At 47.6% G+C, this 25,892-nt stretch overlaps 1 protein-coding gene across 3 annotated transcripts in view; it reads left to right on the top strand.

Annotated features, from left to right (window-relative positions):
* The window catches only part of LOC129697581 (epoxide hydrolase 1-like), a 30,194-nt gene extending 5,601 nt beyond the window's left edge, over positions 1-24,593 (top strand). For 2 of the 3 annotated variants that reach the window (XM_055636260.1, XM_055636258.1), the window contains exons 2-9: positions 2,772-2,969; positions 13,463-13,643; positions 15,215-15,418; positions 15,760-15,889; positions 16,254-16,465; positions 18,567-18,675; positions 21,449-21,574; positions 24,140-24,593. In XM_055636260.1, the coding sequence (XP_055492235.1) occupies positions 2,787-2,969; positions 13,463-13,643; positions 15,215-15,418; positions 15,760-15,889; positions 16,254-16,465; positions 18,567-18,675; positions 21,449-21,574; positions 24,140-24,344 (1,350 nt within the window). In that variant the 5' untranslated portion in view covers positions 2,772-2,786 and the 3' untranslated portion in view covers positions 24,345-24,593. Of the gene's footprint in view, positions 1-900; positions 990-2,771; positions 2,970-13,462; positions 13,644-15,214; positions 15,419-15,759; positions 15,890-16,253; positions 16,466-18,566; positions 18,676-21,448; positions 21,575-24,139 lie in introns of those variants that run through there. The other variant, XM_055636259.1, reaches the window with a different exon arrangement.
* The last annotated feature ends 1,299 nt before the right edge of the window (positions 24,594-25,892 follow it).

The raw sequence follows: 25,892 nt of genomic DNA, 5'->3' as shown, positions 1-25,892 counted from the left end.
AAATCACAGAGCTTTGAAGTCTTCACGTAGTCACTCACGTGACTCCGAAGTAAAATAGTAAGATTAAACGAGAACTTACCAGTTTGAAGTTTGATCTGTATTTTATGAGGAGTTACGATGAGGGATTACGTGCCCTCCGCTCCCACCCTCATTAATATGGGTCAAACTGATATACTGATGTCTCCTTTTCTTTACTATGTTTACTTCAATAACTGTGTCTATCTGATTCCACACCGCTGCTTTGAAGTATGCCGCGCATGCGTGCTGAACGGGCTCTTCACGTAATCCCTCATCGTAACTCCTCATAAAATACAGATCAAACTTCAAACTGGTAAGTTCGTGTTTAATCTTACAATTCTATTGGTATAAGAATTTGTACATTCTTATACGAATAAAAAGAATGTGTTTTTCTTCGTATGGCTGTATGGTAACTCAAATCTCACTGCACCAACTGGTGCATGTGACAATAAATGTAAACTTGAAACTTGAACTTTGCAAGTCAGGACTACAGGTGCCGTCTGTACGGAGTTTAGACGTTCTACCCATGACCGCGTGGGTTTCCTCCGAGATCTTCGGTTTTCTCCCACATTCCAAAGACTTACACATTTGTAGGTTAATTGGCATTGTACCAGTGTAAAATTGTCCCTTGTGTGTGTAGGGTAGTGTTAATGTGCGGGTTGTTAATGGCCTGTTTCTGCACTGTATCTCTAAACTAAATTGGACGTGTTGCACCAGAACTGGAGGGGGACCAATATCCTGGCAGGCATGTTTGCGAGTGACGCTCGGGAGGAATGAAACTAGGTAGGCAGGGGATAGAGTCCAAAGCTGTAGAGAGGGACATGAGAGACAAAGAAGTCAATGACAGCAAGTTCAGTGGATAGGACAGACGGAGACACAGCAGGGAGCGAGGAAAGACGGTTGGATTTTTCGGATTTATTTCAATGCTAGAGGCCTGACAAGTAAGGCAGATGAACTCAGGACGTGAATAGGTTTGTGCGATTGGGACATTATAGCCATTATGGAAAGCTGGCTATGGAAGGGTCAGGATTGGTACCTTAATGTTCCAGGGTACAGATGCGAAAGGCAAGGCAGAGGTGTGGGTGAAAGAGGAAGGAGCTTTGCTTTATTGATTAAGGATGCTGCAGCAGTATATTCCGAGATGATTATATTGAAGGATTGTCCAATAGGTAGAATTGAGTAATGTAAGGGAGATGATCACAAATATTCAACGGGAAATAGAAATACAAATATGACAGGAGATTGCAGAGAGCCGCAAGAATTATAGGGCGGTCATATTAGGAGGTTTGAACTTTCTCAATATAGAAGGGAACTGTCATAGTGCCAAGGACTTAGATGGGGTAGAGTCTCAGGTGTATTCAGGAAAGTTTCCTTAGGCAATATGTAGAGGGAAAAGCTTGGCCTACTCTTGGGGAATTGGACAGGGCAGGTGTCTGAAGTGTTAATACGGAAGCACTTTGGGCCCAGTGACCACAGATCTATGAACGTTAAACAGCTTATTGATGTTTGTCATTTATATCATCAATTTAGACGAGAATGTACGAGGCATGATTAGTAAGTTTGGAGATAATACTAAATTAGGTGGTATCATAGATGGATATTAAGAATTATAGTGGATCTAGCTGGGCAATACGGCTGAGGAGTGGCTGATGGAGTTTAATTCAGATAAGTGTGAGGTGTTGTATTTTTGGAAGTGAAAACAGAGTAGGATCTTCATGGTGTAAGGTAGGGCCCTGGGGTTTTGTAGAGCAGAGGGATTGAGAAATACAAGTATACAGTTCCCTGAAAGTGGTGCCATGGTAGGTAGGGTGGTGAAGAATGTTTTTGGAAAACCATCTGTCAGGCCGTTGAGTATAGAAGTTGGAAGTCTATTAAAGTCGATAGAAGTCAATTGAGGTTTATTCACTCTTCATCGGTTTCTCTTTGTGCCATCCTTTCCTGACTTAGAAACTTCTTGGGAGTGCTATTTGTTGTGGCTTTGTCTGTCTTGGGAGGTTTCTGTTCCTTGAAGGGAATGTAACATGAATGGAAAATGGTGAATTATTCCTTTAAATGTTTTATTCTGCCTATTGTCGTTCATGGCCTTGAATGTAATTTCTCAGTCCACACAGCTGCAATGACGCGGCTTCAATCCTGACCCCTGCTGTTGCAGTCTGGAGTTTGGACGTTCTCCCTGTGACCACATGCATTTCCTCCGGTTTCTCCGGTTTCCTCCCTCATCCAAAGGACATGCAGGTTGTAGGTTAAATGGTCACCTAAATTCCCCCTGACGCCCAGATGAGTGGAATGGACCAGGGGGAGTTGATAGGAATGTGGGGAAAACAAATGGGCTGGGACAGGATTAGCGTAAATGGGTGTTTGATGGTCAGTGTGGGCTCTGTGTCTCTATGCTGAGCTCTGTGATTGACCTTGGTCAGTTCATCTCTAATATAGAGAAGGGTCTGAAGAAGGGTTTCAGCCGGAAACGTTGCCTATTTCCTTCGTTCCATAGATGCTGCCGCACCCGATGAGTTTCTCCAGCAATTTTGTCTACCATCTCTAATATATATCTTTCTGATTCAGCTTTATTACGTCTTGAACTTAATGACATCACTCACAAACTCAATTTATAATCTCATCACATTATGATCACTCTTCCCCAAAGGCTCTTTGAGATGAAAACTGTGACATCCAAGATTCCTGAGCATTCCTTACTGTTGTGATACAAACCAGGCTTCCCTCACTAACTAATACTTTGGCTGCTTCCTCCTTAGATCCAACTCTGCAAGATGTTGCTCATTATCTTCAGCCTGGCAGTAGGGGCTCTCCTTTATTATATGTTCATGCGCAAGAACCCCCAGACCATCCCGGAGGGAGACGGCTGGTGGGGCGAAGGGGATCGAAGGGCTTCGGAGGTGGACGATGAACCGATTGAGCCCTTCAAAATTGAAGTGTCGGAGCAAATGATCCAGGTAATTATTGCAAACCAAACCAAACTAGTACCGAAACCAGTAACAGACAGACTGGAGCCAACAACAGACCAGGCACTCATAGCCACTTGCAACAAACCTGTTAATGTTACAGGAGTAAAAAGGGCGGCACGGTGGCGCAGTGGAGTTGTAGCCTTACAACGCCGAACACCCAGGTTCGATCCTGACTACAGGTGCTGTCTGTAGCAGTTTGCACTTAGAAACATAGAAACATAGAAATTAGGTGCACGAGTAGGCCATTCGGCCCTTCGAGCCTGCACCGCCATTTAATATGATCATGGCTGATCATCCAACTCAGTATCCCGTACCTGCCTTCTCTCCATACCCTCTGATCCCTTGGCCACAAGGGCCACATATAACTCCCTCTTAAATATAGCCAATGAACGGTGGCCTCAACTACCCTCTGTGGCGGAGAGTTCCAGAGATTCACCACTCTCTGTGTGAAAAAAAAGTTCTCCTCATCTCGGTTTTAAAGGATTTCCCCCTTATCCTTAAGCTGTGACCCCTTGTCCTGGACTTCCCCAACATCGGGAACAATCTTCCTGCATCTAGCCTGTCCAACCCCTTAAGAATTTTGTAAGTTTCTATAAGATCCCCTCTCAATCTCCTAAATTCTAGAGAGTATAAACCAAGTCTATCCAGTCTTTCTTCATAAGACAGTCCTGACATCCCAGGAATCAGTGGTGTGAACCTTCTCTGCACTCCCTCTATGGCAATAATGTCCTTCCTCAGATTTGGAGACCAAAACTGCACGCAATACTCCAGGTGTGGTCTCACCAAGACCCTATACAACTGCAGTAGAACCTCCCTGCTCCTATACTCAAATCCTCTTGCTATGAAAGCTAACATGCCATTCGCTTTCTTTACTGCCTGCTGCACCTGCATGCCTACCTTCAATGACTGGTGTACCATGACACCCAGGTCTCGCTGCATCTCCCCTTTCCCAATCGGCCACCGTTTAGATAATAATCTGCTTTCCCGTTTTTGCCACCAAAATGGATAACCTCACATTTATCCACATTAAACTGCATCTGCCAAACATTTGCCCACTCACCCAGCCTATCCAAGTCACCTTGCAGTCTCCTAGCATCCTCCTCACACCTAACACTGCCCCCCAGCTTAGTGTCCTCATCCGCAAACTTGGAGATATTGCCTTCAATTCCCTCATCCAGATCATTAATATATATTGTAAATAGCTGGGGTCCCAGTACTGAGCCTTGCGGTACCCCACTAGTCACTGCCTGCCATTGTGAAAAGGACCCGTTTACTCCTACTCTTTGCTTCCTGTTTGCCAGCCAGTTCTCTATCCACATCAATACTGAACCCCCAATGCCATGTGCTTTAAGTTTGTATACTAATCTCTTATGCGGGACCTTGTCGAAAGCCTTCTGGAAGTCCAGATACACCACATCCACTGGTTCTCCCCCTATCCACGCTACTAGTTACATCCTCGAAAAATTCTATAAGATTCGTCAGACATGATTTACCTTTCGTAAATCCATGCTGACTTTGTCCAATGATTTCACCACTTTCCAAATGTGCTGCTATCCCATCTTTAATAACTGACTCTAGCAGTTTCCCCACTACCGATGTTAGGCTAACTGGTCTGTAATTCCCCGTGTGACCGCATGGGATTTCTCTGGGTGCTCTGATTTCCTCCCACGCTCAAAGACGTGCAGGTTTGTAGGTCAGTTGGCTTCTGGAAAGTGTCACTAGTGTGGAGGATAAAGTGTAGGAGGTGATCACTGGTCAGCACGGACCCGGCGTGTCGAAGGGCCTGTTTCCACGCTGTATCTATAAACTCTAAATAGGAACTTGAATGTTGACGCCATCCCGCATTAGCCATCAGTGCAGATAACAAACTGCTTGGGGCAGATTGTGAAATGGGTGATAGTCGTTGGTGATGTGCCAAACCTCATTCGTCATCTGACGAAATAGCATCTGAGGCATTGGCTGCAGCCTCAGTGTGGGTAGACCTGTTGTTGCTGATGTTTATACCTAGGAATTTGAAGCCCTCGACCATCTCCACTTCAGAACCATTGACACACGCAGGGTCGTATACTTGAAGCCGCAGCCTGAAATCGATGACCAGCTCCTTCGTTTTGCTGGCATCGACGGACAGATTGCAGTTTTAACTGTGTCACCAAGCTCTATCTGCATCCTGTACGTTTTGTCATTTCTTCAAGGTAGCCCTGGAGAAAGATAAGATTGGTCCTCAGGATAGGCCCTGAAACAGCGGGAAGAAGGTTTTTGATCATGTAGAGTCAGAGAGTGATACAGTGTGGAAACAGGCCCTTTGACTCAACTTGCCCAGACTGGCCAACAATGTCCCAGCTACACTGGTCCCATCTGCCCGTGTTTGGTCCACATCCCTCCAAACTTGTCCTATCCATATACCTGTCTAACTGCTTCTTAAATGTTGGGATAGTCCCAGCCTCAACTACCTCCTCTGGCAGCTTGTTTCATACACCCACCACCCTTTGTGTGAAAAGGTTACCCCTCAGGTTCCTATTAAATCTTTAACCTATATCCTCTGATCCTCGATTTACCCACTCCGGGCAAGAAACTGTGCATCTACCCGATCTATTCCTCTCATTCCTGTAAGGCAGGACCTGGCTGAAGTAGATTGGGAGCATCTGCCATGAGTGAGGCTTTTAAAAGCAGATGGTAGATGTTCAGAGCGACCTTAACACTGTAAAGGAAAGAGGCAAAGATGATAAGTTTAAGAATGCTGATTAATGAAGAATATTGAAGATTTGATCAGGAAAAATAAAGCATCTATATCAGGTATTGGAAATTGGACTTTAATAGGGAACGACACGTGGACAATTGAGTCCCCGTTGTGACGCCTCCGCCAACTGCGCACGCGCGGATACCAGGCCCGGCAACCCTCCCCGAACTGCGCACGCGTGGCTGACGGGCCCGGCAAGTGGGAGCGCACTGTGCACGATCGACTGCCGCGTTGAAACTCGTCCCCTTCAGAGCATAAATAACTTAAATTAGGAGAGCAAGAATGGACCATGAGATGATTATGGCAAGTACGATTAAGGAGAATCACAAAACCTTTTATGTTCAATAGTCAATAGTCTATTTATTCGTCATTTGGACCCCTGGAGGTCCAAATGAAATGCCGTTTCTGCAGCCATACATTACACACAAATAAACCCCAGACACAACATAATTACATTTTACATAAACATCCATCACATCGCTGTGATGGAAGGCCAAAAAAACGTATCTCTCCACTGCACTCTCCCCCCCCCCCGATGTCAGAGTCAAAGTCAAAGCCCCCGGCTGGCGATGGCGATTCTCCCGTGGCCATTGAAGCCACGCCGGGTGATGCAAGGTCGCACACCGGGTCTTGGTGTTAAAGACCCCGGTGTGCGCTCGCAGAGTCCCGCGGCCATTCCAAGCCGCGCGGGGCAGTGATGTCAGGCCCCGCTCCAGGAGCTCTTCGACCCCCGCAACTCGGGCGGGAGAAGTCGCCGTTGCAGGAGCCCCGAAAAGCAGTCTCCCTCCACGGAGCCGCGGGCTCCCGGTGCCGCCGTCCGCCAGACCCGCAGTAGCAGCCTCCGAATCGGCGGCAGCAGCAGCGGCAGCAGCAGCAGCGGCAGCGGCAGTGCTCCTCCACCGCTCCACCCGCTCTGGTCTCGGCCAGCTCCGTGACGGCGACGGTGAGTCGTAGCACCAGAGTCCCCGGTCTCTTCCTGTTGGAGGCCGCTCCTCGTTGCGGCCCCAACGACAACTGAGACCCGACGAGAAAAGGTCGGGTCTCCAGTGCAGGGAGAGATTCAAAAGTTTCCCCCCCCCCACCCCCACCCCACCCCCACCCCCCCACACACACACCCCAACATAAAATAACAAAAAACTACATAAAAACACAGACAAAAAATAATAAAAACGCGGACAGGCTGCAGAGGCCGCTGCTGACCAGAGTCGCGCCGCCTACCGGATATGTTAAGAGCAAGGCAGTAGCTCAGGAACGAATGGGTATCATTGGGGACTGAAGAGGTTGTCCGTGTCTGGAGCCAAGTGATGTGAGTAAGATCCTAAATTATTACTTCTCAACAGTATTTACCAGGAAGATGGATATGGAAGTTAGAGAGTTCTGGGCCTGTCCCACTTAGTGATTTTTTAGGCAACTGCCGGCGACTATCATGTTCATAGCAGGCCGCCGAAAAACCAGCACCAACGTCAGGAGAAGTCAAGCTACTCTCATTGGCCTCAAACCCACTGTCACCGAAAAATTTTCAACATGTCGAAAATTTAGCGGCGACCAGAAAGACTTTTTACGCGATTGAGGAGACTAGTCCCAGCGACCACCAGCGAACATGTGGCGACAAACTAGTCGCCTGTAGTTGCCTAATAAATCTCCTAAGTGGGACAGGCCCAAAGGTTGGGATGATATTCTGGAGCATGTCAGCATCAGGAAGGAGCAAATAGTGGAAACATTAAAGCAGATTCAGGTTTATAAATCCCCAGGTGCTGACTGGATTTACCCAATGTCAGTAATGGAAGCAGGAGAGGACATTCTGCAGAAGATAGACACATAAAGCTGGAGTAACTTTACGGGTCTGACCCTGAAGAAGGGTCTCGACCCGAAACGTCACCTATTCATTTTCTCCATAGGTGCCGGCTGCCCCTTCGAGCTTTTTGTGTCTACTGTTTAAACCAGCATTTGCAGTTTCTTCCTACGCAGGGAAATGTTGCATCTTCTTTAGTCACGGATGATGTACCAGAAGCTTGGAGGAAACTGTATGTCTCTTTGTTCAAAAGGGGTGGTTAACCTTCAGGCTGGCGAGCCTGACATTAGTGGTAAGGGAGTTGGCAGTGAAGATTCTGAGCAAGGGGACATGACATGTTCACTTGGAAAAGAGGGACTGATGAGAAGGAGTCAGCATGGTTGAGTGTAGGGAGATCATGTGCACACATTTTAGTTTTTTTGAGGAAGTAGCTAAGAATATTGATGAGGGCAGGGCATCAGGCTTTTGACATGGTCCCTGATGCTAGACTGATGCAGAAGGTGAAGGCACAAGACTGTTGGCTAAATTGATCCAAAATTGGCTTGGTGATTGTAGGCAGAGGGGAGCAGTGCAACACAGAGAGTGCAGAAGTTGTTGCCTGGAATGGAGAGCTTTCGTTACAAGGGGAGATTAGATACATTGAGTTTACTCTCACTGGAACATTAGAAGTCCTTACAACGGTTTATAAAATCACGAACGTCATGGATAGGGTAGATGGTCAGAGTTTTATACCATGGCAGGGGAGTCTAAAACAAGGGAGTCTACAGCCTTAGGCTTAGGAAGTTCGGTATGACCCCAACAACTCTCACCAACTTCCACAGATGTGCCTTGGAAAGCATTTTATCGGGATGCATCACAGCACGGTTTGGGAACTGCTCCATCCAAGACAAGCAAGAAATTGCAGAGAATTGTGGACGCAGCCCAGACCATCATGCAGAGTGTGGGAGGGAGGCTTTTGCATTTTTCAACTTGAAATTGCGCAATCTGGTGCATACTGTAGCAAGTCTTTTAGCTTACACTTGAATGCAATATTTATGCTTTCAATTGGATTAGCTATGAATAAGGCTAAATTACATTCCTAATTACATTCCACAGTAGAGCCAGGCTCCGATAAACAGGTGCAGCACATGAATGATCTTAGTTTATTCATGTATGGAAATCAGATTATAATCAAGCACTTGGCCCATGTTGACCAACCTGGGTCTCACTGCACACCTGGTACTACTCCTGACCCCGACTCCAGTTGCATACCTTCTCTCATTCCTGACCCTGTCCAGCCTTACACCTGGCCCCCTATTCTACCTTGATCATAGCTGCTTACCTGCTTAGGTTCCCAGTGCTGAACACTCCCATTGTCCCCGCTTTGACTGAACACCTAGTACTATTCCAGACCTTGACTCTGGATGCACAGATGGCCTTGCTCCTAACCCCTCCGCACTGACAATATAGTTGGCATACACATAAAGCCCCATATCTGACCCCCTAGACTTAACCTGGTGGCCGATTGGGAAAGGGGGAGATGCAGCGAGACCTGGGTGTCATGGTACACCAGTCATTGAAGGTAGGCATGCAGGTGCAGCAGGCAGTAAAGAAAGCGAATGGTATGTTAGCTTTCATTGCAAAAGGATTTGAGTATAGGAGCAGAGAGGTTCTACTGCAGTTGTACAGGGTCTTGGTGAGACCACACCTGGAGTATTGCGTACAGTTTTGGTCTCCAAATCTGAGGAAGGACATTATTGCCATAGAGGGAGTGCAGAGATGGTTCACCAGACTGATTCCTGGGATGTCAGGACTGTGTTATGAAGAAAGACTGGGTAGACTTGGTTTATACTCTCTAGAATTTAGGAGATTGAGAGGGGATCTTATAGAAACTTACAAAATTCTTAAGGGGTTGGACAGGCTAGATGCAGGAAGATTGTTCCCGATGTTAGGGAAGTCCAGGACAAGGGGTCACAGCCTAAGGATAAAGGGGAAATCCTTTAAAAACCGAGATGAGAAGAGCTTTTTTCACACAGAGAGTGGTGAATCTCTGGAACTCTCTGCCACAGAGGGTAGTTGAGGCCAGTTCATTGGCTATATTTAAGAGGGAGTTAGATGTGGCCCTTGTGGCTAAGGGGATCAGGGGGTATGGAGAGAAGGCAGGTACGGGGATACTGAGTTGGATGATCAGCCATGATCATATTGAATGGCGGTGCAGGCTCGAAGGGCTGAATGGCCTACTCCTGCACCTAATTTCTATGTTTCTATGTTTCTAACCTATTGCTGTCAAGTCCACAGGTGCTTATCTAATGCGGTAATCTTTTATGGGGCACTTCACGGACCAAATTGTGTATAACAAAATTTGCTACACCCATTGGCTTCCTTGTTATCCAACATGCTCGTTACTTTGTCAAATAAGTCATCAATTGGTTGAACACAATTTCTCATCCATAAAATTATACTCACTCGGCTGTATAAGTATTCTGTTACCATTTCCTTCATTTTCCTAACAAGCTGTCCTGAAGTCATTTTCACCCCCAATATTTTCAGTATTTTGCTGTCTTCCTCTCAGCTGGGACATTTCCGAAATGCAAAGTCCAATAACTATATATTTAAGCAATATTATTCTATTTAATGTGATCTTGAGGGTACATAATATTTTCTGTGGTATTCATAACACAACAATGATAAAAAGATATTTGTTTTGATTGCACCTACCAACGTGCATACATTATTATATTACAGTTAATATGTACCGAGGGCAAATTGTGAAGTTTAAATAGTATCAGAAAAATAAAATAAAATAAGGCTAATTTACATTCCTAATTACATTCCACAGTAGAGCCAGGCTCCGATAAACAGGTGCAGCACATGAATGATCTTAGTTTATTCATGTATGGAAATCAGATTGTAATCAAGCACTTGGCCCATGTTGACCAACCTGGGTCTCACTGCATAACTATAAAATAAAAAGAAAACCTCCAGAATGGATGATATTCATTACGTGGTTGTTTGGAGCCAGTATCAGCACAATTACTATACAATTACAATTACTTTGAATCTTAAGATGTCCTGGTTCCAGCTAAAATTAAAGACAAATAATAACCTCCTCACCCCCATTAGAAGGCCACTATCTTCCACCGCAGCACCTCCAGCCCCCCTGGTTCTACGGCCCATGTGAACACCTGCTGCTCGCCGGCCTCGCTCATGTCAGCCGCTTCCTGCAAATTCTTAAATTCCGACTGCCACCGGGAGCAGGACATGGCCTCACTTGCTGCGCTGGGTGACACTCATTCACCGCCTGGTCCATGTCTTTCAATGTAAATTTGTTAAACTGAGTTCTTTCAATCTAAAGTCAACTTGACTCAAACACTTGTTGCTGTTAAAATCAATTCTTTATTCGGCTGAGACTAGTCTCTTGAACCTTCCAACACAGAGCTGATGCTCTGGGGCGGGTCCAGAGAGGAGTAACTTTGATACAAACTCATGGCATTTATTTAGGTATTAGACATTTTAGATACAGAGGGTATGACAAGCTAGTAACCAATCATCTGGGTCCTTCTGGTGATTTACAACATCAGTCACATGATCCCCCTTCCCTGGCCTCATTACAGCCTTTGTTTGCCTGTGCTTTATAACTGCTTTAGAATTATTTTATTTCAACACAGCAAAACCCCAGTAGGCTCTTATGAAAGACCATTCCTCAAAATACAAGATACATATATAACACAATGATCACACAAGTCATACACACTGTCTATACCAAAAGAAAATATATTTCTATAAATCTAAACAATTTCTATAAGTCTAAAGTGTACCTTTCTATTAAGCCAATACATTTCATAATTGGTGTTACTATAATTTTACACATTTTGAAATACCATTACCTATGTCTTTAAAACATTAATTATATAAGTTTGCTGAATTACAGTTTCTAAGTTCAAAACGCACATTTCCATCTTCCATCCAAAGATACATGGGTCGTAAATCTGTCAATTTACTTAATATGAGTTTGGTGCCTTTCCTGTTATCGGGAAGTAGGATTTCCAATCTCATGTACCAGGCAGAACACAAGAGACTACATCTCAGACCATTACGTCAGAATTCCATCTGCTTCAACCTTCTATAAACTACTCCCTCAATCTAATTATTTCTCAAAGCAACTATTCTTTCACTTACACCTTATTCCTTATCACACTCATTATTATTTTACACAGCCAAAGCTAACTGCAGTCTATCATCTCTCAGCCTTGAATTCTCTCAAACCTAGCAAAACAAGCCATAACTCTTCACCTTTATGTCACATTCAGAGCTCAAAAATGTACCATAGAGACAGAGCAGATGGCCTAAGAAGAGGCCCCTTATTCAGCTTCTCAATCTTCAACACAAAGCCATATCAAATACAATTTCCTCCAGTGCTATAATTGCCCCAAACAATAACCTAAGCTAAGCAGGTTCTGGTTCAGGCCTCCATGTTTTGATTCATCTTTGCCTGTGTGTATGTGTCTGTTTGCACTTTATTTCGGTTCAGGAAAACTTTAAGCTTTTCTTTTGCAAATTACCTAGCTTATATAAAAGTCACTATCCAAGCGGTTCTATTTGTATAATATTTCCTCAAATTTGCATGGGGACATTATTTACATGCTATCTAGTCAAATCATATTATGCATGAGAGCAATCAAGCTACACACTTGTACAACAGGTTATGCAAAGAAAATAATAATCAGAGTGCAGTATATAGTGTTGCAGTATTATAGCAGAGAAGGTGTAGATAGGGACAAAGAGCAAAGACTGCAATGAGGTAGGTTGGGAGATCAGGGCTTCACCATTGGCTATGCGGAATCCATTCAGTGGTTGAATAACATGTGGGAAGAAACTTCTTGAATCTGGTGGTCTGTGCTTTCAAGCTTTTGTAGCTTCTGCCTGATGGGAAATGGTAGTAGAGGGAATAACCGGGTTACTTTGGTTGTTTTCCTGAAACATTGTGAAGTGTAGACGGATTTGATGGTTGTTATGACTCCCGAATGCAGGTACTTCAGAGCCACGTAACATAATTCAAAAACCAGGTTCAAGTTCAAAAATAGTTTTAATTAGTCAATGGAACACAAAAACTCAAACCTGATTCAAACAACCCAGTCAGGGATATGGATGAACTGACAAACAATTTAACAATGCTCCAGCCAGCCATGTGATGGACCGTCGAACGGAAGACTTTAAAACCTGCCTAAAGAGATATAACCCTGAAACAAAATACACAAAAACACTAAGGTGCCTTATCCGTCCCAATTCAATATTTGTTAACAAGGAATGGTGAAAGTACACAAAGTTCTATGCCATGTGGCCAGGCCTTCTGCAGCTCACACCAGCAGGCTGCTCACAAGTCAGGGTCTACGAAGAAGAGAGAGAATCCTGGGAGCTTCTGGTATTTAAGCTTCAGACGAGTCACCCGTCACCTGACGCAGCTTGGCCAATCGTGTACAGGAGCATTTAACCCCGTGATTCCTGACTCACAGCCACGCCTGCACTCAGGAGAAAACAGAAACAGGTGAGTACCCTATAACACCAGCAGAGGGAGCGCATAACACCCCCACCTTAAGATACTGAATAAGTTTCTGAAAATGAACTAAAAAACACAACCAAATCTCAGCAACTATTCAGTAGCACAGACATCCCGGACGAGCCCCCATTTTGTTACAACTCCCGAATGCAGGTACTTCAGAGCCGCGTAACGTAATTCAAAAACCAGGTTCAAGTTCAAAAATAGTTTTGGTGTCTGTGTAATGGACTGGGCCACATCTACATCTCTACAGTTTCTTCGGCCTTTGGACAAAGCTGTTCCCAAACCAAACTGTGATACATCTCAATTGGATGCTGCTCATGTTGGTAGGTCAGTGGAGATATGGTGAATTTCCTTTGTCTTGTGTGTTTGCGTGGGTTAACCAGGTCATATCAATGTTGTTTCATTGGCTACAGGACCTGCACAGTCGTCTGGACAACACCCGTTTCACTCCGTCACTGGAGGGCAGCAGCTTTCACTACGGCTTTAACTCCACCTACCTAAGGAAGCTGGTGGCCTACTGGAGAAAGGACTATGATTGGCAGAAGCAGGTGGAGCACCTAAACACCTTCCCACATTTCAGAACCAAAATCGAAGGTAGGTTTGACTGCAACTAGGACTGACGTCTTGGCCAGAGCTGTGGATGTGGGGTAGGGGGTTCCAGTGTAGAGTGGGATTACAAGGTGTTTTTGATGGGCAGAGTGGCCTTCTCGTTTGGAGCAACGAAGGTTGGACCATCAGGGGGGAGCAGCTTATTTAAGAAGGAACTGCAGATGCTGGAAAATCGAAGATACACAAAAAAGCTGGAGAAACTCAGCGGGTGCAGCAGCATCTATGGAGCGAAGGAAATAGGCAACGTTTCGGGCCGAAACCCTTCTTCAGAGCGGCTTGTTGTGTTTGAATGTACACGGGACCGACTAAACATGGTCAATTGTGGCTCAGAGTTGGAAGCCATGCTGTTCAGGCCTTTGTTACAGGTTTGTTCACATTGCAGGTTGTTTATGGGTAAGTGGAAGGCATGGGAGTGCTGGAGGGAGGGCAGAGGAAATTCCCCAGGGTTTTGCCTGGGTTGGAAGCCTTTATTTACGGAGAGGCTGGATAGGCTGGGCTTGTATTCCCTGGAGCATAGGAGGCCTAGGGATGACCCGACGGAGGTACAGGCCCACCACCAATGTTCCGGAACCCTTGGTTCCAGAGCCGTTTTGTCAGAGAGAAGTGGACCGGTCCGCCTAGTCCGGCAGGGAGCCGAGGTACCGACCTGCAAAGTCTGGCACGGGAACAGATCTGCCGGCACCAGCTGGACCGGAGTTCTGGAAACTTGTCCGTAGAGGGAAATTCCACCTGCCGATCGGCTGCAGAGATCTCGATGAGGTCGCAATCGGCTGCCTCACCCGACCTTGGTGCCACATTTTCTGGGGGAGGGGAATCCCGGTGGGTGTGGGGGGGGGGTCGGACTCAAATGCGTTCTGGATTAAAGGAGATGCAGGACCACCAGTTGCCGGAAAATCAGTGGTGGACCTGTATATATAGTTATAAGAAGTCTGGATAGGGTCTCCGTGTGGTGGCTGTCTGTGCACCAGTCTCCCCATGTTAAACAAAGTCACGCACAGGCGTCTTCCATAAGAGGACAGTCACACTTGTTTCATGTGATTGCCGATGATGATGATGATGATGATCGGAAAGGTAGTTAAGGATGTAGCCGTTTTTGAGAGGTTTACGGGTTTACTGCCTAGATTAGCAGGTGTTGGCCATAAAGAGAGAAACCTGGATGGATGGACAAACTTGGATGGTTTTCTCGGAAACATAAGAGGTTGAGGAGAGACCTGTGTTTAAGAGACATTTAGACAGACGGTTGAAAAGGCAAGGTATTGGGAATACCAACTAACTACAGGCAAATGGGACACTACAAAAATCATCGATAGACACAAAATGCTGGAGTATTCTTCAGACTGAAGAAGGATCTCGACCCGAAACGTCACCCATTCCTTCTCTGGGAATGATGCCTGTCCCGCTGAGTTACTCCAGCATATTGTGTCCACCTTCAATGTAAACCAGAATCTTAGTTTCTTCCTTCCTACAAAGATCGACATGGATGTGGAGGGTTTGAGGGCCCGTTTCTGTGTGGTACTCTGACCTCTCACCCCCCACCCCTGGCTCGACCCCCCCAGGAATCCAGGTGCACTTTGTCCATGTGAAACCGGGAGTGCGTGCGGCACGGCCGCTGATGTTGATCCACGGCTGGCCCGGATCCTTCTACGAGTTCTACAAGGTGATCGCACAGCTGACGGAGCCCGGGGCCCAGCTCGGGGGCTTTGAGGTGGTCTGTCCCTCCATCCCTGGCTATGGCTTCTCCGAGGCACCGCGCAGACCAGGTGAGTCCCCCTAAGGTGAGGGGAGGGGTGGGGGTGAGAACCAGGTGGGCGGACTGGGGACTGACCCAAGGGGGCTGGGTGTAGCTTTGAGGGTCGCCAGCCGGGTGTTGATGTGGGCGTTCTCGGTCGGGTGGAGTCGGGTACACGGACCCTCGTGTAGTGCGGCTGTTCCTGGTCAGGGTGTAGTTCTGGGGGTAGTTTTGGCTGTTCCCGGTGGGGTGTAGTTTCAGGTGTAGTTTCGGATGTTCCTGGTCGGGGTGTGGTTCGGGTGTTGCCGGTGGGGTGTAGTTCGGCTGGAGTTTGTCTGTTCCCGGTGCTGTCACGTGGTCTGTTGTTGGCAGGCTTCAACTCGCTGGCAGCCGCCCGTGTTTTCCACAAGCTGATGCGGCGACTGGGCTTGGAGCGGTACTACGTCCACGGCGGAGATTGGGGCGGGCTCATCGCCACCAACATGGCCCAGATGAAGCCAGAGTAGGTTGGGCAAGTTGCGGGGGAATGAGGGGGCCCCGCAGCTGGGCCAGGAGGGAACGGGAACAGTCTGATGGGTTGTGTGGTGGTGAGGAAAGGGGGGAGCCTGGTGTGGAGAGGGGAGGGGGCATCTGCAATGGATGGGTCGAGATGACGCCCCCACCCCTCAGTGGCCCCCTCACTCCTCAGTGCCCCCGACCCCTAAGTTCCACACCCCTCAGTTCACCCTGTTCCCACCCTCGCCCAACCCCTCCTGCCCCCGGTTTTCCTAACTATCCTGGTCCCCGCCCCAACTCTCCGCCCTCTTTCCTCTCCCCCCCTCTCGGGACCACCCCCCCATGTTAATTCTGCCCGCATCTCCCCACAGGAACGTGAAAGGAATCCACTTGAACTTCTTCCCAGCCACCAGGCTGGGGTTGCAGCATCTCCCCTCGGTGATCCTGGGACCGTACCTTCCTTCCTTAATGGGATTCACTCGGACCGACGTGGAGAGGATGTTCCCCTTCGTGAAGAACATCTACACCTTGCTGAGAGAGACCGGCTACATGCACATCCAGGGAACTAAGCCAGACACTGTTGGTAAATGGACGGCCGGGACCCCAGAGGCACAACGCTAGGGCAACTGGGCTCTCATGGATAGACACAAGAAGCTGGAGTAACTCAGCGGGACAGGCCGCATCTCTGGAGAGAAGGAATGGATGACCTTTCAGGATGAGACCCTTCTTCAGACTTTTCTTCATAAGGTCATAAGTGATAGGAGTAGAATCAGGCCATTTGGCCCATCAAGTCCACTCTGCCATTCAATCATGGCTGAACTATCTCTCCCTCCAAACCCCATTCTCCAGCTCTCTCCCCATAACCACTGACACGCGTACTAATCAAGAATCTACCCATCTCTGCCTTAAAAACATCCACTGACTTGGCCTCCACAGCCTTCTGTGGCAAAGAATTCCACAGATTCACCACCCCCTGACTAAATACATTTCTCCTCATCTGCTTCCTAAAGGAACATCTTTTAATTCTGAGGCTATGACCTCTAGTCCTAGACTCTCCCACAAGTGGAAACAACCACTTCACATCCACTCCATCCAAGCCTTTGACTATTAACTGATCCCAGGGGCACATTGTAGCCTGGAATTGAATCCAACTGTTTAAGGAGTTTGTATGTTCACAAGTTATAGGAGGAGAATTAGGCCATTTGGTCCATCGAGTCCACGCAGCCATCCAATCATTGCTGATCTCTGCCTCCTAATCCCTTTTTCCTGCCTTCTTCCCATAAACCTTGACACCCGTTCTAATCAAGAATCAGTCTGAAGAAGGGTTTCAGCCCGAAACGTTGCCTATTTCCTTCGCTCCATAGATGCTGCTGCACCCGCTGAGTTTCTCCAGCATTTTTGTGTACCTTCGATTTTCCAGCATCTGCAGTTCCTTCTTAAACAATCTGTCTATCTCTGCCTTTAAAAATATCCACTGACTTGGTCTCCACAGCCCTAGTATGTAAAGAACGAGACAACTAGGGGGTGGGTTACATGCAAGCACGCAACCTAGGTATAGTACATGGATTAACAGATACCCAGAGGTCATTTAGTGGCTGGGGATTGGATTTAAGGGAATGGATGGTTTATTACAGAACCGCAGGATTGGATTTCTGGCAGGCATCGTATCCAGGGGTTCAAGAGATGAATATATCGACTGAAGATAGACACAAAAAGGAGAGAAGGAACGGGTGACCCTTCTTCTGGAGGGCTAGCAGCAGCTGTGGAGACAGAGGGATGGTGGATGTTTCTTGTCAAGACCCTATATCAGAGCCATACAACCAGGTCTTCAGCCTGGTCTCTGCCTCCATAGATGCTGCTCGACCCACTCGGGTTCACCAACAGTTTGAGTTTTGCTCCAGATTCTGCAGCCTCCCGTGTGCTTCCAACTACGGCTGTGAGTCTAGGACAGCGGTCGACAACCTTGTTCTGTACAGGGGCCGCGACCCATGTCTGTGAGCGGATGGCGGCCACATCTATCGCCATAGTTAATAAATGGAGATGATAATAATACATACTAACTAAACTTTGACATATTTATATATTTAAGCAATATTTTTAAGGGAAAAAATCAATAATTGTTATTACTATAACAGTATAATTAATGTTAGTATCACAAATCTATTTAAAGATAGCGGAGTCAGGGGATATGGGGAGAAGGCAGGAACGGGGTACTGATTGGGGATGATCAGCCATGATCACATTGAATGGTTCGAAGGGCCGAATGGCCTACTCCTGCACCTATTGTCTATTAGCATTTTACCAGTTTTTGCTATAGGTAACGTGAAAGTACAGTCACCTGATAATATTTCTGGACTCTGATCTATCGTCTTTTCATGCTCTTCCTAGCTCTTCATTCACTACCCCGTATGTCGACTGTAAACCCCGCTGTAATTAGCCATTGAGCGGAGGGGAGGGAGGGTCTTGAGAGAGAGTCACTAGATGACGGAAGTCCTCAGGAAAAAAAATACTCCTGCGGGCCGGATGATTTTGGGTTGCGGGCTGGATCTGGGCCGTAGGTTGCCGACCCCTTGTCTAGGAGATGCAATGGGATTGATGGACACCGGGCCATGTTTCGGGAACGTGTTCTGCGGGGTTCGGCGTTACACTGTCGGCCACAACCTGATAGTGTCTCTGCTTTGCAGGCTCCGCACTCAATGACTCTCCTGCGGGACTGGCTGCCTACATCCTGGAGAAGTTTTCCACCTGGACCAGCCTGGATTTCCAGGACCTGGAAGATGGCGGATTGGACAGGTGGGAGACCCCAGTGTTCGCGGTTCTTTTATTGCCTCTGTCTTGGGACCCTGGAGTAAAACCTCATACGTCAGCCACAGGGTGGTACAAGACAGCCCCTCCAATGCTAGGAGATGCCAGAGGGCTTGAAAAAGTTACTTATATAACTACTAATCAGGTTCGCTTCTTAATAAACAGACAACTCACAAACGTTTGGTAGACCAGTTCAAAACTTTACTTATTATCGGCCGATGGAAGGGAGGGAGAACTCCAGTCAAGTGAGCAACACAGACACTTCACTGTCCTCATTCCACTTCCCCGAACAACAGAATTACATCGTATTATATAGTGTTTTAATTTGTCACCTTAGCACATTCCACAAACATTAGTCATGGTCAGAGGTACAGAGAATAAAGATTACTACAGGATGCGCCTGAGTGGTCTCGTCACATCAAAGGCATCTTGTCATATGGTACAAGGGTTTACATATCAAAGGCATCGGACATTTGGTACAAGATACTTGCATATCAAAGTCATACCTCAAAGGCAACGGACATTTGTCCCAATACCCCTTCCTGGGATTAATCTGGGCTTCATCGTCAAATGCTAGACGAATTTTAAAGTAATTCATTATCTCAATACACAGCAACCTGAGGCAACCCTTTCCCTCCTCCCCCACTTTCCCTCCTCCCCCCCTTTCCCTCCTCCCCCCCCTTTCCCTCCTCCCCCCTTTCCCTCCTCCCCCCCTTTCCCTCCTCCCCCCCCTAATCCTCATTTCCCTCAATACACAGCAACCTGAGGCAACCCTTTCCCCCCTTTCCCTCCCCCCCTTTCCCCTCCCTCCCCCTTCCCTTCCTCCCCCCCCCCTTTCCCTCCCCTCCCTAAACTTGCCTTTTCTGTATTAATCTACCGGAGAAAAGCCTAATTTGAGACTAAATATAAGGTGTAAGCTAGCCCAGGAAACAATTTAATATCTTCTTACATTTTTAACTTAATTCAGCCTTATAAGGCTGGTCTGGGGAAAGCATCGTCACCAGTGACTGGGAACGTGAACTGAAAAGAGAAAACTCAGCAGGTCAGGCAGCGTCCGTGGAGAGAGAGGGAAAATCACTGTTTCAAGTCAATGACCATCTGGCAGAATAGAGAAGGTGAGGAAAGGTTAATTGAAAGCTTCAGAGAGGATGGGGATAAGATGAATGTTGTTCCCTTGTTTACGAACATGAAATTATTGTCCAGTGAGGCCCACGTCAGTGGTAGGGAAGCTGTTGGAGAAGATTCTTTGGAATAGGACTACTTGTATTTGTAAGACGCACGTGATCAATATCCTTACATCGCCAACATTTTGATGTGCCTTTCTGCCTCTCAAATTCCTCTATCGTATTTGAGTTAATTAGGAACGGTCTGCGTGACTTTATCAGCAGCAGGTCATGTCGAGTGAACTTAATTGAGTTTTTTGTGGAGGTGACAAAGGTGATGGTTGAGGGTAGGGCAGTGGATGTTGTCTAACATCCATATTTTGGAAAGGCATTTGATAAAAGTCCCTGGCAGTGGGTTGATCCAGAAGATTAAGATGCATGGGATTTTATAGAAACATATAAAATTCTTAAAGGATTGGACAGGCTAGATGCAGGAAAAATGTTCCCGATGTTGGGGGGGGCTCCAGAAACAGGAATCACGGTTTAAAAATAAGGGGGAGGCCATTTAGGACTGAGATAAGGAGACATTTTTTCATCCAGAGAGTTGTGAATCTGTAGAATTCCCTGCCACAGAAGGCAGTGGAGGCCAATTCACTGGATGTGTTCAAGAGAGAGTTAGATTTAGCTCTTGGGGCTAAAGAAATCAAGGGATGTGGGGAAAAAGCAGGAACGGGGTACCGATTTTAGATGAACAGACATGATCATATTGAACGGGGTCAAGGACAGAGCGTTCAGTCGCGGCCCTGTTTCCGCCAATCTTTCCACCACCACCACGGACAAGAAGCAACAAGACAGATGCTGATTGTGTGCAGATGTAGCTCTGGCTGAACAACTTCTAATCTTGTGTGTGGACTCAATAAGAAGAAGAAGTTCACATTGAATGGCGGTGCAGGCTCGAAGTGCCGAATGGCCTACTCCTGCACCTATTTTTCTATGTTTCTATGTTTCTGCCCCAACTGAGCCCATCTGACAACAGCCCTGAGGATTCAGATCAACAAATATCAATCAATCAATAAATAATCAATATTACAATAAATGATCAGTAATGTGTTTGGCCCCAGGCCCCCGGTGATCTAGCTGGAAGGTTTGCCAGGTCAGGGGGTGAGCAGAGCTGAGAAGCTCCTTTTCTGAGATGTGCAAGGTGATACTTCTCCTGTGATTTAGTTTAGTTTAGTTTAGAGATACAGTGCGGAAACTGGCCCATCAGTTCACCGAGTCCGCACCGACCAGCGATCCCTGCACATTAACACTATCCTGCACACACTACGGTCAATTTTACGCATGCACAGAGCCAATACATTTTTGGAGTGTGGGAGGAAACCGAAGATCTCAGATACGTACAAACTCCACACAGACAGCACCCGTAGTCGGGACCAAACCCGGGATCGAACTGCAAGCGCTGTACGGCAGCAACTCTACCTGTGTGCCATCGTGCCGCCCATGGTGGTGATGGTGAGAGAGTGAATGAGACCTGAGAGGGCGGCACTGCAGAGACAGGGATCAGCAGTGCTCAATGCCCCCAGCAGGGAAGCAGCAAGGGTTCAGGTGGCTGACCTTTATTCTCTTGTCCTTTGACCTCTCGCCTCTTCCCAATACAGGAAGTTCTCTCTGGACGAGCTGCTGACCAACGTGATGATCTACTGGGTGACGGGTTCCATCACCTCCTCGATGAGGATGTACAAGGAGAACCTTGGGGTGAACCCGATGAGCAGGATAGATGCCAAGTGAGTGGAGCTGGAACAGAGGGTGGGCGATGGGCTGTTGCCGAGGCCATCTTCCCCAGGGCCTCCACAGTGCGATCTCTTCCTGTGTGTTGGTCCCAGTTGGTTCATGGCTCAGCGTCTCAAACACGAGGTAAACACCAAGAACAACGTTGTTGAGCAAGGGAAGCCGCAGTTCAGGAGGCCAGTTCTTGCCCAAATGGGGAACACCATCCATACCTGAGATTGGGAAGCACTGTTAGACAATTGATTCCACAGTTGGTGCAGGTTGCACCAGATGCCAAGGGGAGCCGACCAACTCCCTCAACATCTTCAGCAACTCATGGTCGCCCTGGAAATCCTGGAAAGTCCCTTCCTCTGCCCCAAGGGACATGCATGTGCCAGGGTCGATGGAGCGCCAGCTATATTTAAGAGGGAGTTAGATGTGGCCCTTGTGGCTAAAGGGATCAGGGGGTATGGAGAGAAGGCAGGGATGGGATACTGAGTTGGATGATCAGCCATGATCATATTGAATGGCGGTGCAGGCTCGAAGGGCCGAATGGCCTACTCCTGCACCTATTTTCTATGTTTCTATGTAAGAGAATCGACACCTCTTGAAATAGCTGTGTCTGAATCTCGAAATGTGTCGGAAGGAACTGCAGATGCTGGTTTAATCCGAAGATGCTGGGGTAACTCAGTGGGTCATACAGCATCTTGGGGAAAAAAAGAAATAGTTAACGTTTCTGGTCAAGAAGGGTCAGAAGAAGGGTCCCAACCCGAGATGTCAGCTAGTCCTTTTCTCCAGAGATGCTGACTGACCCGCTGAGTTACTCCAGCATTTAGTGTCGATCTCGTGTCTGGGTATACAAGAAATGCCATGGCATGCCACCCAGGCGAGGCGGAGCCAGTGGCCTTCTGTGGTGGCCCTGCATCTTCAACACCTCCGGCTGGAAAGTTGGGGCCAGCAAAATAGCCGCCCCACTCAAAGTGGAGATGAGGTGACTGCTCGGCGAGAGAGCTCCTCCTGACGTCTGACCCGGTGAGACAGGACGCTCAGACGGAGCCTCACCGTGTCTAATCTGTGTGGCCACTAGACTCTGTGTTTATGGGGCAAGTGTAGAAGAAATGTCAGCCCTGATGTATGCTGTCCATGTCCAGCGACTGGGTGAGATTTGGCAACTTCAGCAGTTGTGTGATTTTTGACCTGAGCTGAGCTGATCACTACCATTCCAGATCCTCTCACCAATGTAAACGTTGACCTTTTTGTTATCTCAGCCCCGACAGCCTCTACTCGCTCCTGCTGTGCAGAACATCCTTTGCACTTTCACTTGCTGACCTCCTTGTTAAACATGGCCTTCGTTTTAAGATCCTCATCCCTGCTTTCCAACTCCTCTACAGCACTGCCTGGCACCCGCTCGCATCTCTGTACGCTCCCTGTAGCTGCCTGAATTCTCTGCTGACCAACCAGAAAGAGGCCCTGATCTGAATCTCTCCATTGCTGCTGGCTCTGTAGCAATTCCAAAACACTGGAATTTCTGCTTTGTAGCTTTCTGTCTCCCTGCTTCTCTCCATCTTCTTTGAAGACACATCAGCAACCCCACCTCTGGACCGGCTTTGACACCAGCTCATTGATTGACGGTGTAAAACTTCCTTCGCCGATTCTCTTGTCAGGACGTTTTGCAGTTAGAGGGCTCTCTAGAAACAGTGCTCATTCTTTTTGCATTGTTCGATCAGCTGAGAAGGTTGTTGGCTGCAACCTTTCCCCCCCCCCCCCCCCCCCCCCCATCGACGCACTGTACACTGCAAGGGCCACGAAGAGAGCGGGTAAGATCATCTCTGACTCCTCTCACCCTGACCACAAACTCTTTGAAGCACTGTCAAAGCCGCCATAGCCAGACAATAAAACAGCGTTTTTCCACGAGCAGTAACTCTACTCAATAACCAAAAATCTGTAGCCTCCTTGTGTGGTATTTTATTTTATTCTTTACATGTTTAAATTATAATGTTTTATTTTTAATTGTCTACTTGGCTAATAAAATGTATTCAATTCAATTCAATACAACGGGAAAACAGTCCCTTCGACCCAACTTGCCCACGCCAACCAACACACTCCATCTACACTAGTCCTATCTGCCTGCGTTTGGCCCATATCCCTCTTAAACCTATCCTATCCATGTACCTATCAAAATGTTTTTTAAAAGTTGCGATAGTATCTGATCAGTTATGATCAGCCATGATTGAACGGTGAAGAAGGGTTTCGGCCCGAAACGTTGCCTATTTCCTTCGCTCAGTTATGATCAGCCATGATTGAATGGCGAAGTGGACTTGATGGGCCTGATGGCCTAATTCTGCTCCTATGACTTATGAACATGAACTACTTCCCCAGGCAACTTGTTCCATAAACCTTCCATGCTCTGTTAAAAAAAGATTCCCCTCAGGTTCCTATTAAATCTTTTCCCCCCTCACATTAAACCACTGTCCTCCGGTTCTCGTTTCTGAGGGTTGTGACGAGGCAACACCTTGATTTGCTTCCCCTCTGAACCTCACAGTGCTAGTGGTCATTCTCCCCCTTCCCTCTCTTGCTTCCAGGGTGGGAGTCCATGTCCCGGCAGGATTGGCTGCCTTTCCCAATGAGCTGATGCACGTGCCCCTGGCCTGGGCGAAGCAGAAGTACAAGAGGATCGTGTCCTACTCCTACATGTCGCGGGGAGGTCACTTCGCTGCCTTCGAGGAGCCTCAGATGATCGTCGACGATCTCGTGCGCTTCGTCCAATGCGTGGAGAAGAGCGGCTGAGATCCCGGTGTGACTGGGGAACATCCCGGCTGGGAAGCCCTGTTGAACAATCCACCCCATGGCTTGGATTACGACCTCCCTTCCCCTTCAGGACCGTAGTCACTTGCTGCTCACCTGGGCACGTTGGAGCCAATCGGCTTGAGTAGTAATGGTGGACTCTTTCCTGTCGACACGCTGCTAACTACACAGTCGGAGGCTGTAGTACTTCACTGTTAGGCTGATAAATAAAACATAAACATTCCGGACCAATACCGCCTTTTTGCATTTTTCCCAATTTCCTCTTCACCAATTCACTCTGCAATGTATTTATTCATTCACTTTCTAAGATCTGGGTATCGCTGACATTGACAGCCCATCTTTCGTACCATTGAGAATAAGGCCACCTTTTAACGATACCACCGCCCTTGGAGTGAAGGTGCTCCCTCAGTGCTAGTGAGGAGAGAGTTTTGAGGAAAGACCAGAGATATTCCCAGTCGGGGCGAAGCGTGACTTGGAGGGGAATCTGCAGGTGGTGGTGTTCCGCTGCCCCTACTTCCCTTATCTGTCTTGATAGAAGAATCTGTGGGTGTGGGAAATGCCTGGGCTGGTAACAGCAGTGCATTTTGTGCCTGGTACACACTGGCATCACTGCAAGCCAGGTGACGAGGAGAATGGGTGGTGAGGATGGTGAATGGGCCTTGGGTAAGCGACCTACTTTGTCCCAGATTGTGTTGAATGACTTGAGAATTGTTGAAACTGCTCTCATCTGTGGAGAACATTCCATCACCAGGAGTGCTGCACGTGTGGGGTGCCACCACCACGATTTGCAGCCTCGCCAACAGTCTGTCTGTTTTTTCATCTTTTTGTTATTTTAGTGTGTTCTCCGGTTTGTTTTATGTGGGGGAGGGGGAGGGGTGTCGGGGGGGAAACTTTTTTTTCAGTCTCTTACCTTGCCAGAGGTGCAATTGTTTCCCGGGTCGTATCTCCGGTCGTTCTGCAGCCTAACATCGATGGAGCTGGAAGCCTTGCTTGCACTGACTTTGAGCCCCACCGCGGAGCGTGGACTTCACATCAGAGCCGATCCCTTGCCTGGGATCGCACCAACCGCAGCCTGCGGACTTTACCATCAGAGGCTCGACCAGCCCCGACCCGGGGTCTGATCGCCGGTGCGGGGGAACTGACATCCCCCCCGACGTAGGAGCTCATCGTCCCGATGTGGCGGGCTCAAACGCTGCCAGCTACGGGAATCAAGATCATCCCATCAACGGAGGGCTCGAGGCCCCCGACCGCGGGAGAACAAAGAAGGGAAGAGATTGGACTTTTTTTTGCCTTCCATCACAGTGAGGAAAGTGGAGGGGTCACAGTGGTGAATGTTCTAGGTATGTTGCAAAACCTACCTTCAGCATCGCTGAAGGTCTGTCGCTGCCCGTGTGTGCGATTTTGGTGCCTTTGAGAGGGGGGCGGGTTTAAAACGCGATTTTCTCTCGGCTATTCAAATCGAGGTTGTTCAGCCTACTTAGTTGCTGACGAAAAATCGTTGCGAGGTTCGTTTGCTGCAGGTTAATTTAA

The sequence above is a fragment of the Leucoraja erinacea genome, chromosome 5 (genome assembly GCF_028641065.1).
Source record: "Leucoraja erinacea ecotype New England chromosome 5, Leri_hhj_1, whole genome shotgun sequence".
NCBI classification, from domain to species: domain Eukaryota; kingdom Metazoa; phylum Chordata; class Chondrichthyes; order Rajiformes; family Rajidae; genus Leucoraja; species Leucoraja erinaceus.
Note: the sequence above shows the minus strand (reverse complement) of the source record. Positions and strands in the feature narration are given on the sequence as shown.